Raw genomic sequence first — 14470 nt, 5'->3', positions numbered from 1 at the left:
AAGTAGCATCTTGAAAGTTGCTGCATTTTGTGCGGAGAGCATTTTTTTCTACTCCTAGAAGCAACAGTTGCACTGAAATAGTTCAATATACACTACCAGTCAAAAATTTGGACACACCTTCTCGTTTTTTTCTTTATTTTCATGACTATTTACATTGTAGATTCTCACCGAAGGCATCAAAACTATAAATGAACACATGGAATTATGTAGTAAACAAAAAAGTGCCAAATAAGTCAAAACATGTTTTATATTTTAGATTATTCAAAATAGTCACCCTTTGATTACTGCTTTTCATACTCTTGGCATTCTCTCCATGAGCTTCATGAGGTCATCACCTGAAATGGTTTTCCAACAGTCTTGAAGGAGTTCCCAGAGATGCTGAGCACTTGTTGGCCCTTTTGCCTTCAGTTTGTGGTCCATCTCATCCCAAACCATCTGGATTGGGTTTAGATCAGGGGACTGTGGAGGCCAGGTCATCTGACCTTAGCAGCACTCCTCACTCTCCTTCTTGGTCAAATATCCCTTACCCAGCCTGGAGGTGTGTTTGGGTCATTGTCCTGTTAAAAAATAAATGATGGTCCAACTAAACGCAAACCGGATGGGATGGCATGTCACTGCAGGATGCTGTGGTAGAAATGCTGGTTCAGTGTGCCTTCAATTTTGAATAAATCCCCATCACCAGCAAAGCACTCCTACACCATCACACCTCTTCCATGCTTCACTGTGGAAATCATGCATGTAGAGACCATCCATTCACCTTTTCTGCGTCGCACAAAGACACAAAAAGATGTTTTGACTTAATTCACACTTTTTGTTTACTACATAATTCCATATGTGTTCATTTATAGTTTTGATGCCTTCAGTGAGAATCTACAATGTAAATAGTCATGAAAATACAGAAAAGCCATTAAATGAGAAGGTGTGTCCAAACTTTTGACTGGTGGTGTATATTTAAATAACTTCTTCAGCCAGATATTAAGGTTTCTGACAAACACACACATCTTTCAAGGTCTTTCAGTGAGGCTGTTGCTGCTGTAACCCTGTAATCCTCTGGTTTAAGACGTACATTTTTCAAGTTGAGAAGCATTTTCTTAATTTGTCGGCTGCATCTCTTCTTCTGTTGTTGGGTGCATGATAACCAGGTGTAAAGGTGCTATAGAGCTGCTTAACCACCAGGGGGAGGTACTTGACTGCAGTGAGAAGACTGATGTAAAGCATGGTCAGTTGCTAATGTGGATGTTTGGCAAATCAGCCAACTGTAAATAAAGTGAAAATGTTGCAGGAGGAGTACAATACAAACTTCCTTGATGACTAGTTTCACATCTGACTTCTTTACAGCGTGTGGTGGCGAAATCAGTTTTCAGCTCACAACCTTCTGCACCTTTCTAGAGAAGTTCTTTGGGCTTATTTTCTGGAACAGCAATTGGAAAATTTGTGGTGACCAGAAAGAAATGAGACAGACACTAATAAGGTCTGAGTCCATGGGTGTCTGTAGAGATGTTATTTATGGTAATATTGTCAAAGGGCCGTGCAGTCAGATGATACGCTTGTAGGCAAACAGGCGCTGATGTATGCGTCATTCTGTGATAGAAATAATCCAAACACAGGCTTGTTTGTGTGGAGCAGTGCTGTCTTAATCATGACACAATCAGACTGAAAGAACTGATTCTGCAGCCAGAGCCACAGGGAAACTGCAGCAACATGCACGGTTGTCTGCAGTAGCTTTTTCAAGTGTGTCTTTGTGTAAATGCTTTATGGACTGTCGGGAGGAACTGCTCTCTTGCTCTGACAAATCATCATAACCTCTGGCATGTTTTTAAGCCATTCATCCTTTTATGCGCCCTTGCTTACTTTGATCACTTTGCGAGGTCACTATAAATCAACCGCCATCTTCCCTCTCTGCCCGAGTCGCTGTTGTTCTTTCCTTTAACCCCCTGAGATAAATGGAGTAACATTTGTGACCTGTGTCAAATTAAGTGTCTCATATGATCCCGCTTAGAAAATAAGCCACACTTTTGACTCCTTTGAATTTTCTGCTCCACATACTGCTTTATGCTTATCTAACCGGCTTCATTTCTGCCTGCAGCAAAGATCATAAACTGTATTAGTGGCCTGCAATGAACAACACTTGAGTGAAACAAAAAGGAGCGAAACAGTCTATTAGAAACTGAATAAGCAACCAGTCTGCTTGTCATAATGGCATTGCTGCTCTGTTTGGTCAGAAAATGAGAGTTAATTGAAAATCTTTGTGCTTTGGACTGTTGGTCAGACCGTAAGCAATTGTGAACTTTGCGAAAATAATTGTTAGATTCATTGATACGTGAAGCCACTTGTTAGTTGAAGACATCATAGTTTGCTAATCAGTAACACTTAATGTTGATTCATATGACAGCAATTCTTTTGTTCTGTATCTTTAATGTTTTATTCCCATGAGGAACAAATTTACTACAGCAGACAAAAATGTGCTAAAACAGGAAAGAAGTGGAGGACATGAATCAGAAAAGAGAGAAAGCACATATTGTTAATTGAATTACATTTTTCTGCGATATACAGGCTGTAACACAGTGAATGAATGTATGATTAATCCTTCCTGAATATCGGCTACACAAAACCTTTCCTCTCTAGGATGTAAATAACATGAAGTGTGTGTCTTCGTAGTGTAGATCAGTCAGATGATTAATTGTGCACATTTCAAACAGATGACTTGTTACCTTTTTTGTATTTTTCTGTATTAGACCCCTAAATCAGCTGTGTGCTCTTCCAAAGCTCAGAGACAGAAACAAATGTGAACATAAGAAAAGGATTTAGTCTATTCAGTATACCTACAAAATCTGTTCAAATGTGTAAAAATTGTTTATCAGTAATTCAAACTATGTTTTTTAATGTTTACACTTCTACAAATGTTCCTATGTTGCGTATTTATTCATATATTATTATATTATTCACAAGAAAACAAAAAAACACAGATAAATGTGTGGCCAACCCACACAAACCACAGTTAATTCTGTTATTCTGTATGGTTCTGTATAATCCTATCTGGCTACACACATACTCATAGAACAGGAGTTACATCCAGTTACTACTATTCTTTTGGCAGAACTAATTTTGGGACCATTTTGCTGTGGTTGTTGTCCCCATGCAGATGCATTTTAACCGAACAAACAACCGAACCGATTCAACCACTTATGGCCAAGCAGTTCTGACCAAGCTCAAAATGTGACGTTGTAGCAACTCAAAAATTGACTAGTATTGTCATTATACCAATTAATGCCAACCAATACACAATTGTAAACAATTAAGGATGATATTAAGAAAAAATATTCTGTAGTAAATGAGTCCTCACGGTGTACTTCTATGTTGCAGAATTGCCAGCTGATTTTTTTTATACAGTAAGTTTAGTATATTTAATAAAGCCATGGAAAATATTACTTACACACTGCGAATACTTTCTGAGGCAGTTTAAGTACATATAGCTGGGTCAAAATTTGGTGATTCTTTAAATTTGCAGCTTTTTTTTTGAATATGCCTATATAAGAAATCGGTTTTGACAGGAAAGGAATTATGGCTAGAAGATGAGCTGACTATCAAAATGTAGGTAAAAATGAAGCTTTTCATTGGCAATAACTTGTTTTGACCACCTACATGGTGATATGACCTTTAAAGGTTTACTCAAAATACTCTTTTCCTTTCTTTCTGATGAATTATCAGAAGACACATCCAGGGTACCAATGCTTGTTTCTGTTACTGTATGTCATAAACTAGTACAGCTTTGCTAGTGAAGAACGTTATCTTCCATGATATTGATGACCTGGAATGAATACGAAACTGATTTGGTTGCCATTTTAAGAGAGCTAGTATGCGTTTTTCATCTCTGAAAATTTATTGTGGCTATCTTCTTTACTTCGTCTGTGCTGGAAATGGTAAAAAGTGTGAAAAATCACACCCATACCTCAATGGCTTGTATCTTGAAAATATTAATAGCATGAAGGCACAAGCCTTCATTAAATATATTTAAGTTAGGGTGCGAGAAAATTTGGCTGATTCTGAGGGGACAAACTGGGAACTGCTTTCAGATTTATCCATCCATCCATTATCTATACACCGCTTAATCCTCACTAGGGTCGCGGGGGGGCTGGAGCCTATCCCAGCTGACTCGGGTGAAGGCAGGGGACACCCTAGACAGGTCACCAGTCTGTCGCAGGGCTACATACAAAGACAAACAAGCACTCACACATTCACACCTATGGGCAATTTAGAATAATCAATTAACCTCAGCATATTTTTGGACTGTGGGAGGAAGCCGGAGTACCCGGAGAAAACCCACGCATGCACAGGGAGAACATGCAAACTCCATGCAGAAAGATCCCGGGAAAGCCGGGACGCGAACCAGGGATCTTCTCGCTGCAAGGCGAAAGTGCTAACCACTACGCCACTGTGCAGCCCTTCAGATTTATCTTTATACTAAATATCACAGCTGCTAAGGCAGTCAGGGTAACTTCAGTGGCCATTAGCTAGTTTAAACTCCTCCAGTCCAGCAGGTATGGAGCCCAGGTTAAACACTATACCTCCTGAACATCCATCATAATTACTTTTGTGTGCTGCATATCCCGGGAGAAGACCAAATTTAATAAAAATAAATGACTCCTGTCTTTTCCCCTTCATTTCATTTCCTTTAACTTTTCCATGCTAATGTTACAGCCAGTGGTTTTCAAAATGGCGCGCACGCCCTGTCACTCATAGCTGACTTGTGAGCGTCGCGCTTGCGCACGCACGCACGCGACCGCACTCCCGGAGCCTCGGGAGCGAGCGCCCGGTGCACGCCCCCCTCTCCTCCCCGGGCGGAAGCGGGTCCATTTTTTCTCAGTCGGATAAGAGCGGCTCGAGGAGCTGCAGCCCGAGCAACACGCGCCCACCGGAGCGCACAGTCTGCGTTTACGTGACTGAAATTCACCCGAGAGCGAACAACGGCAACAACAACAACCGAGTAAGGGACGCGGTTAGGATACATACGTCCGTTGGACCGAGTTTTCTCCGGTTGTAGGGCGCCGTGTTTCCCACCCTACAGGGAGAAAACCCTGCGCATTCCTCCACGCAGAGAGCCCGAGAGGGGAGCCGCCGACGGACGGACCGGGGGGCTGGAAGCGGCCTCTTCAGCGGTGAATTCAGCCACACGGGCTGGGAATAGACGTCCTGTCTGATGCGTTGGCTTTACCGGAGCGTCGTGTGTGATACCTCAGTGACCCAGGCCACACTATGAGATCGGTGCTTTGATGAATAATTTACAGTCTCTCGGTCCGAGGCTGCGACTACCAAACGACCGTTGGCTGAGCCCGACGCCGCCTGACCGGAGCCCGATGGTGGACTAGAGGAGAGACCACAACACACACGGGCCTGAATTGGAGAGCAGAAAATACCACAAAAGTATAAACTGTTTGGTTCTCGACTGTGTCCTGCTTCTTAGCGTTAAGCTGTGTAGTCATGTTGCCGAGTCGGTGGGGGAGGAGAGACGGAGCCCCCAGTACTTCGACGCCGATCCAGTGTCGCTTCAGTTTCGGGTTTATTTTATGAGCTACAACGAAACACCATCGGACACTTTCTGTCCACAGAAGAACCAGCGTCTGCCATTTGTTACCTTGATGATCTCATCTGAAAGAAGGACGATCCACCCTAAAACGCCTTACTGAGCTGATCTTAACAAGTATTTTTTTCATAAATGAGAAACTGAATAACTGTTTTGAAGAACTATCTACCTCCTTGTATTGCATTCAGATAGAACTATAAAGTACAGAGAAAAATTGAAGTCGATTAGCACTGTTGAACTGAATTCAAACACCTCATGAATCTACCTCAGCCACGACATTATCTTCTGTACAATACAACGGGCCGATGTATCACCAAATGAATACCTCAACCTCGCTGCTGCTCGTCTTGTAAACTCAGCCTTGTTTCGCTGCAGATGGCTTCGTTTCCAGACTCGGACCTGCAGACGTGTCCGCTCTGTAAGGAGTTGTGCGGCTCCTCTGCTCCCATCTCCTCCAGCTCTTCTACCTCATCATCTTCCTCGCACACCTCGTCCTCCTCCAGCCAGACCACTAAGAGGCTCCACGTCCTGCCCTGCCTGCATGCCTTCTGCAGGCAGTGTCTGGAGGGACAGCGGAGTCCCGGAGACCCGCTGAAGCTGCGGTGTCCCACCTGCGACCAGAAGGTGTCCATCTCTGAGGCTGGAGTGGACTCCCTGCCTTCTTCCAACTTCCTCTTCAGCAACCTGCTGGATGTGGTGGTGAGCTCAGAGGAGCAGATCCAGAACAAGAATGGCCACCACCACCGTGGAGGCCTAGGCGGAGGCTCTGCCTTCCATCACCCCCATGGAGGCCTGTTGCACCCACACCACCTGGGAGAGCCTCAGTGCAGCTCCTGTGATGAGGAGAACCCAGCTACGTCCCACTGCCTTGACTGCCAGGAGTACCTCTGTGATAACTGTGTGCGGGCACACCAGCGGGTGCGCCTGACCAAGGACCACTTCATTGAGCGCCTGGGAGAGAACCTCCACCTCAGCCGGGTCAACGCTAACAGCAACTCAGGCCAGCCTGGGGTGTCCGTGTCCCTCGCCCAGTCCCTGCAGAACAACTTTGCCCTGCTGTCCCTGTTCCAGGATCGCATGAGCTTCTGCCAACATCATGACAGTGAGGTGAGTAGAGTACAAGTGCAAAACTGCATCTGGAAATGTTCATTCATATGAATAAGAAATGAATCGTAAATATATGCATGTCACTCACACTTATTTTGACATGTTTTTGGTGTCTTGGCATCTAAACCCCCTGTATTTTTCTTTTCTTTCACTCACAATCACAAATCTATAGTGTAATAGCATTATGTGTGTAATATAGAACCATATTGGGGGCCATATGGCCCTAGGTTCAAAGGGAGCTGAGTGGCTCTTCACCTAGTTCCCTGGAGACGAACAGGCACGTGTGTTGAGCTGGATTTTCACACACACAGACCCTGCGTGCACACACACACATATAGGCATAGACACATGCAGAGTCTGGTTAATCTGTACCACACCATCCATTCAGGGCAGAGAGAGGCCCCTGTAGTAACTACACACATGTTTCTATGACTGTTAGAAGTCCTGTCCATGGACATATAGTGGAAATCTAACTTTTTCTATGATAATGGGAAAGACAAGTTGGAATTCCACAGTTCTTTATGTGTGTGCGCCATGTGATCTGGGCAGAGTAAACTACAAAGGCCCGTAAAACAGGAAACCAGCTTTTCTTGGTTTAGTCATATGGTCAGGAAGAATAACAAATAGCATTAGTATGAGGGCCTGGAATGTCTTTTCTGCACCACTTCTGGTTTCTGTTGAGAAGCTCAAAGAAGTTCTCCCTACTGCCAGAAATTACACTTTTTCATTACAAGAGCAAGAATAAACAATCATTTTGTCTAAGTAGTTAATCAAAAAGGTCAGGCAAGTGTGGTCAGCAAATGTGCATTCTAGTAAGTAAGTCTGTCAATCAAACACTGTAACCTACTGCAAAACTTGAAGCAGTGTTGACTTTTTCACATAACTAAGAACAGACATGGGTTACACATCAATCTTTTAAGTTACAGTAGCATGTGCATACATTACTGCCTGTCCCAGCAGTTAAACACTGCAGACGCTGCAGGATGCCATTCATTGTTCACAGAACCTCGCAAAACATACTGGTGTTGCCCACCAAGATTTAAAGACTTGCAGTGTGCCCTGAAGAACAACCTGGGGGAGTTGAGAGGCATTAAAAATTTGTCAGATATCCTCAATACAGAATGCATAACAAAAGCTGATACTATATGGAATAATTTAATAAACCTTAATGGTGGAAAAACCTGTGCTTGTATATGAGAAGCTGTCATAACGTTTTTTCAAATGCCATCAGTCAAATTCTTCTTTAACTTTGTTTATTGTGCATAATGCACACTTTTTGGTAAATGAACTGCACTCAAAATACAAGTGTATGGAAGTGGAGAGTCTGTAACCATAACTGTCATGTGTATCATTAACATGCAATACTTAGTTTTTTAATTGTCACAAATATTGCAAATACCAGATCTTGGCACCAGTGAACAAGCTTTCGGGTAAAAACACAAATAAGAGATCTTATATTGAAGTGTCCTCTGTAAAGTTTCCAGTCTAAAAACATGCACCAATGAAGTCCCACTGTTTTGTGGTGTTGTTATATAGCTTGTATTTCTTTTACGTATCAGACAGATGATTTTTGTTGCTTTAAGTCTAGTTGACAGTTATTGAGTATTCTTTAAAATGTGCTGAATGTCCGTACAATGCAGCAAATCAATAAATGAGTAACTGTGCAGTTTTCAACACAATAATGAAGCACCTAGTCACAAAAGCCCAGTTCAGATATCCAATTTAGTTTTTTTTTTTGCCCTCCACATAAACACCCCCATCCACTGCCAGTAAATAGGTGGGTTTGGTTTTCCAGTAAGGGCTTCATTTCCCACTCATTCACTCACTGTGTTTCAGCCCTGGGGGAGGGAACGACATAGGAGAAGGCTACTCTTTCTTTACCTATGCGCACTGAGAAAACAGAGCTATTGTCCATCATCCAGCTCTGTGTCCATCATATGTTAGGATTCTTCATTTGCCTAGTCGTTCTTTTGGAAGGAGCAGTTTGGCCTGTTTTTCATGCTTTCAAATTGTCATTTATGGCAATTACATGTCAAGTTGAAATCCATCTAATTACATTTTTTTTTTGGTTCTTTTAATCCGGGTTGTCTTTTCTTAGTCTTTGTACGAGTCTCTCTTAGAATGGTTCATTCAGAAACCAATAGTTATCCTCAAATTTGACTATACTCTGAGATTTGACACTGTTAGTTGTTATTTTCTCAAACATAGAATGTTTATATTGATGGACGACATGACAGCTCCACAGAAGTGAAACCAAAGCATCCCAGAAATGTGTACTGAGGTCCGGTGCTGTTAACATTATTTGCAACAAACACAGTCGTGCATGGGGGTGGGGATGTGGTATTGAGGTGCTGTTTCCTACCCAGCCTTGAATACCAAGCTTAGAGCACGATCGGTGTATCAGGAAAAGCTGTGATATTTTGCTAGCTGGCTAACTATCAGTTTATATCAGTTTTCCAGAAAAAGATGAGCGCCCAGCGAGTGTCCAAGACAGTCCACAATAGTCTAGTTTGCAGTGGCTGGGTAACATGACATTCAGTGGGTGTTTTACAAGGAGGTGCGGCCTCGACACCATGTCTCCACCCTCCAGTCACTACTGGATTCTGGTTGTAAATTATGTCACCAGTACAATATTTTGCTGTCACTTTTGTGCAGCAGGAGGATGTGGAGATCCAAACAGTTATGTGTGCAGAAATGCAGGACCTTGTCACTATTGTGATGCTAGTAGAACTCCAACAACATATTTATGTCATCTGATTTTATGGGTTGTGGGAGCTGGTTGCTGTGGTAACAGTGTTTGTACTGTGGAATTCAAATTTTGATTGTCATTTTGACAATCCGGACTGCACAGTGACTTGGTGGTTAGGACTTTCGCCTTGCAGCTAGAAGATCCCCAGTGCATGTCCCCGCCTTCCCAGGATCTTTCTGCATGGAGTTTGCATGTTCTTCCTGTGCATGCATGGGTTTTCTACAGGTATTCTGGCTTCCGCCCACAGTCCAAAAATATGCTCTAAATTGTCCATAGGTGTAAAAGGGAGTATGCTTGTTTGTCTGTATATGTGGCCCTCTGATAGACTGGTGACCCGTCCAAGGTGTCCCCTGCCTTCACCCTAAGTCAGCTGGGATAGACTCCAGCCCACCCGCGACCTTAATGAGGATTAAGTGGTGTATAGATAATGGATGATTGGATTTTTACAATCCTGTCAGCCTATCTAATTTGCAGTACTGCAAAACAGTTTACTGGTTTGTTTCGTTATTCCTTCTGTAATGTTGTCTGTCTTTGGAATGTAGCCTACTGACTAGTTATTTCCTCTCACGCAAGCCCAGAGTTTACTTGCAGGTCTGGCAGTCAGCTGTCCATCAGCTGTAGCCTTCTCTGTTTTCAGCTGTTGACTGAAGACATGAGATTCCGTGTCTGCTTTTATCTGGACTTGAAATTGGTATGGTATGTCTGGGCACTCATAGCATTATGAGAAGACTATGGTGTGATTGGGAACAAAATTTATTCCAGAAGCTGGGGTCTGTCCCCTCTGTAATGCTATGTAAGCCTGCCAAAGAATTTCTCTGCTCCCTGGGAATCAGTAAGGACGATGGTTACTGCTCAAACACTTATACAAAAGACAGATTTTGTCAATGCTACTTTGTAAGGGTAGATGCTCTGTCTGTTTTGTCTGCTTGATAATACCAAAAGAAATTCAGCGAAGGGTCACTGAAAAGGCAAATCCTTACAAAAAAATGGTCAGAGAGGTTGACCCAGATTTGGAAAAGGTGCAACAGGAAAAAAATAGGACAGGTATAAATAAGTACGTTAACAATGGCTATATTCCATTTAGAGGCTCCAGTTTCTGATCCCTGCTATTGTGCATGTTTGTTTAATGCATAGTGGACCCCTAATTAATGTTATTAGCAAAACCTGCATTTGTCCAGCTTTGTAGATAATGTAAAGTCATGCCCGACAGTGTAAAACAGCATTTAATGATATCTGACTAACTGCTGACAAACTTCTTCGATATTGTGTCATTGAGCTCTGTACTGCACTGTAACAGCATGAGCAAACATTCAAAATTTAACTGATATGATAGGTTGCATCACAGCACCCATTCAGTGTAAAGTATTTATTCATTAGTTGGTGGCCATTTGAACCATACTGTGGCCATGATCAGTTTAAATACAGCTAAGGCAATGACCGTGCTCTTTTATGTGACAGAAATCTATCAATTTTCCTTTTATTTCTGATGCTTTGCCCAGCATAGATTGACATTCAGATATATTGTATATGCAGGACAGACAGAAATGGAAATCCAAAAAACACAATATGAACATCTGCAGCCGGTGTGAAGCATCAGTGTTTATTGACTACCACTGATCAAATATAAGTAGCAGATATTTCAGTTATTTATATTGACAACTGCTGACTAACAATAGAAAGCCTGTCCACACATACATAGTACTTAATACAGTTCTTTGAAAGAGCGTGGCATGCAGAATCCCTCACTTCATTTTAACTACATCAACTGTAACTGAAAGAGAGAGGTTATGCTTTTTTTTTTCCTTTCTGGAGGCTATAGAATGACCATCGCATTTATTTACTTTGGCTTGAGTTTTCCCACATAGCCGTGCACACACATGCATCAGTAATTTTGAACTTAACCTACCATTAATTCAATTGAAGGTCATTTGGGCATAGAAAATAAAGAAATTGTAGAACCTGATCGATTCCCAAGCGATTGAAACAAAAAAAAAAAAACTGCCAGAGGAGCAAAGATTTTCAGGCGGAAAACGAGGCTCCTTAGGCTGCACAGGGAGTCGGCTACACACTGATAAAAATATGTAGGGTATGTGCACACATGAGTGAATATGTTGGCCCACTTAAGCAGCATAAATGTCAGTTGTTACTCATCTGTGGTGCAAGCAGTAAGAGAGTGTCCCACGCTGTGTGTGAAGTGGAAATGGAAAATTGGATTACATCAAAGTAGCGCCCTGTGCTTGCTGTGATGTCACCCTCCAACATACAAATACATACGGAGCCCCATCTGAGAGACAGCTAATGATATGATAATCCTACAAAATGTCACTCTATTCTTTAGATTGAATTGTTGTCTCCATGACTACGTGCCTGACTTTTCAGCAACACACACACACACACACACACACACACACACGCACACACAGTCTTTATATAGTAGGGGTGGGGGTTGCTGGAGCAGCCCGAGAGTGGGCGGAAAGTGGTTGCTGGGCAATGACTGCCTAAAATGTGTTGTTCTATAAGGATGAGGTGAAGTTGAACTAATCAGTTTGACGGCCTAATAATGCTCTTGTATCTCCTCGGGGACCGGTTTTGTCTAGCGTTAAAGTAAGGAAGACAGTGGGATGTTCAATTGTACTGGGAGGTCTCGAAATGTTATTGTAGTTTGTCACACATTTCCATGATTCCACTTTTATTTGTAAAATTTTACTGCTCTATTATCTAGTTCCACAGAGAAAGATTATCACTTAAAACACAGCCTGCTTGGCTCCATGATCCCCAGTTTTAGTCTTCTCTGGAGCTCCCGAGCAGAGAATGTTTGTAAGGAAACCTAACCCAACACTGACGCTGATACAAGGCCAGAGGAATTCCTGTAACTTGAGTTTATACCTCCTGGGTTCTCTTTTCCCTTCTCTCTCTCTCACATACACACTGGGTATTTCCTCTGGTGACTCCTGCCTTTCTCATCAGTTCTCTGTCTGTTCTGTGTCAGAGACGATGGACATTATAGATGCAGAATGTCTCCTCAACATGATTTAGCAGCTGTTGTTGTTGAGGGGCGAGTGATTACATTTCATCACTCCTGGCAGTATCCGTGTGAGTGTGTGGCAGCAGCGTTTTCTTTTCCAAGAGCATCTCCCATCTGTAGGTAGTTATCCTCTGAAGAGGATTTTAGTGTGTGTGTTTCCACACAGCCAGCAGAGTTGGATTATATGAAGTTGGACTTCCAGGGTTTTAATGCACAACATGTGCCCAGTAATTAGAAAGCATTCCCTGTTTCCTGTGTGTTGTGAATGTGTTTCATGTAGGCTAAAGGGAAGTGTACGTGTGTGTGTCCCTGCTTTGATGTCCATTTGAGGACTTTGGGTCATATAAATTTAATGGATAGAAAGGAAGGCATTTATCACATTCTCTTTGACAACAGGATTTAAAACCCATTCAAAAGCTGGAACCTGCCACTTCCTACTCAGGGGTTGAGCCCAAATGGGGTTTTAATTGGCCATTATTTGACCTCACTCAGCGGGATTGTACTGTTAACACATTTAACTTTAAAGCTCTCGGCTCTATTTGGGGGACACTGCACAACTTCCAGTCATGATTTGTTCATCTCATGTTTTTTAAACGTCTGACGGCTACTGTGCTAGTTTGTTTGCAGCCATGATCAATTTTTACTACAGTTTGCATGTGCTGTACTCATTCATACAAATCAAATCGCTATGGTCATGATGGAGCTCTATGTTGTTGCTGAGTATTTTTGAATGTTGCAGTACAGTTTTGGATTTATGATGTATACAGATCGATAAGCATGCTCCTACAAGCTAGACTGCTTTGTGTAAGTAAATGAGTGAAGCTATGCTTTGACAGGCAACAGGGCTGGGTGAGGAAACACCGCTGCTTTATATTTTTGAACAAAAATGTTGCAATAACACACTGAGGGTGCTAATGTCAAAAAGCAATACAGACCCTGTGGGTGTCTGTATTTGCAATCCCAGTGACTAGCCAAGCCCAAGTTGACCCCTGCTGAGCATAAGCATAGAGGAAGAAGATTTTTAAACTACAGTTACAGTGGGACAGAACTGTTCGAAACAGATACATGGATCGAGAAGCTCCCTAGTGACAATCACAGTGTCTCCAAGTAAACAGTATTAGCCTAGCCTCAGGTCGACTGAGCACACCTGGTGAGCACCAAGTTATCACAGAGACTATTGGAGCCAACCTTTATGGTGCCATTAGTCAGTCACTGGCCTGCAGCAGCTTCCCATCAAAATGGCGCTTGGCTGCAGTGGTGGCCACTTCATTGGTGAACTAGTGCACCATCAATAAATTCAGAAAGTTGTTTTTTTTTTTTGTTTTGTTTTTTTTTTCTTTTCAATCTGTCTCTTAACCGATCCTGTCTGTGTGCCTGTCATTTGGGCTGTGCGTTACGGTTTCCTGGTCCCCACTTCTGCATTATACATTTCAACAAAATATTTAAAAGCTGGCTATTGGAAATTACAGATAAACACACATATATGTATATTACTAAAGTGCACAATTCACATCTTGAATATAGTTAGTCTTCTTCTCTAACAAAATAAAAAGCTGATATGTTACAACTACTTTTGGGCAATTTTGCAATTCATAATCCAAATAGTCGATGATTTGCGTGATAGATTATTCGACTACCAATAAACTGTTGGTAGTTGCTCTCCTATGTGAAAGCCATCTGTACCAAAATCAGAAGGGAACTACTGATGGGGCTATGGTTTTAACATAACCCAAATTTTTCAGCGTTTTCAGTGCTAAATAGTCTGACGATGCAAGCGAATATGTCCGAGATGGGAGGCTAGAGGAGTGTATCCAGAAACGTCAGACAGAAGTCATACAAAAAAAATAAATGAAATGTATCAAGTCTGCTCCTTGTTTGAACATCCAAAACAAAAAGGTACTCAGATGCAAAACATGAATGTGAATTCTTTTTCAATGAAGGAGTTGATGAGGTACCCGGTACAGATCAATCATAACTAACTGGAAGCGTCCTGAATTGCAGCATCATC

At 42.2% G+C, this 14470-nt stretch overlaps 1 protein-coding gene across 2 annotated transcripts in view; it reads left to right on the top strand.

Moving 5' to 3' along the window:
• The first annotated feature begins 4851 nt into the window (after positions 1-4851).
• trim71 (tripartite motif containing 71, E3 ubiquitin protein ligase) overlaps positions 4852-14470 on the top strand; it is a 33873-nt gene continuing 24254 nt past the window's right edge. For both annotated transcript variants that reach the window (XR_008604186.1, XM_023260966.3), the window contains exon 1: positions 4852-6688. Coding sequence is in view for 1 of the 2 variants with exons in the window: in XM_023260966.3 (XP_023116734.1) it covers positions 5957-6688 (732 nt within the window). In the remaining variant the exon portion in view is untranslated. The remainder of the gene's footprint in view (positions 6689-14470) is intronic.

The sequence above is a fragment of the Amphiprion ocellaris genome, chromosome 15 (assembly GCF_022539595.1).
Source record: "Amphiprion ocellaris isolate individual 3 ecotype Okinawa chromosome 15, ASM2253959v1, whole genome shotgun sequence".
Classification (NCBI taxonomy): Eukaryota; Metazoa; Chordata; class Actinopteri; family Pomacentridae; genus Amphiprion; species Amphiprion ocellaris.
Note: the sequence above shows the minus strand (reverse complement) of the source record. Positions and strands in the feature narration are given on the sequence as shown.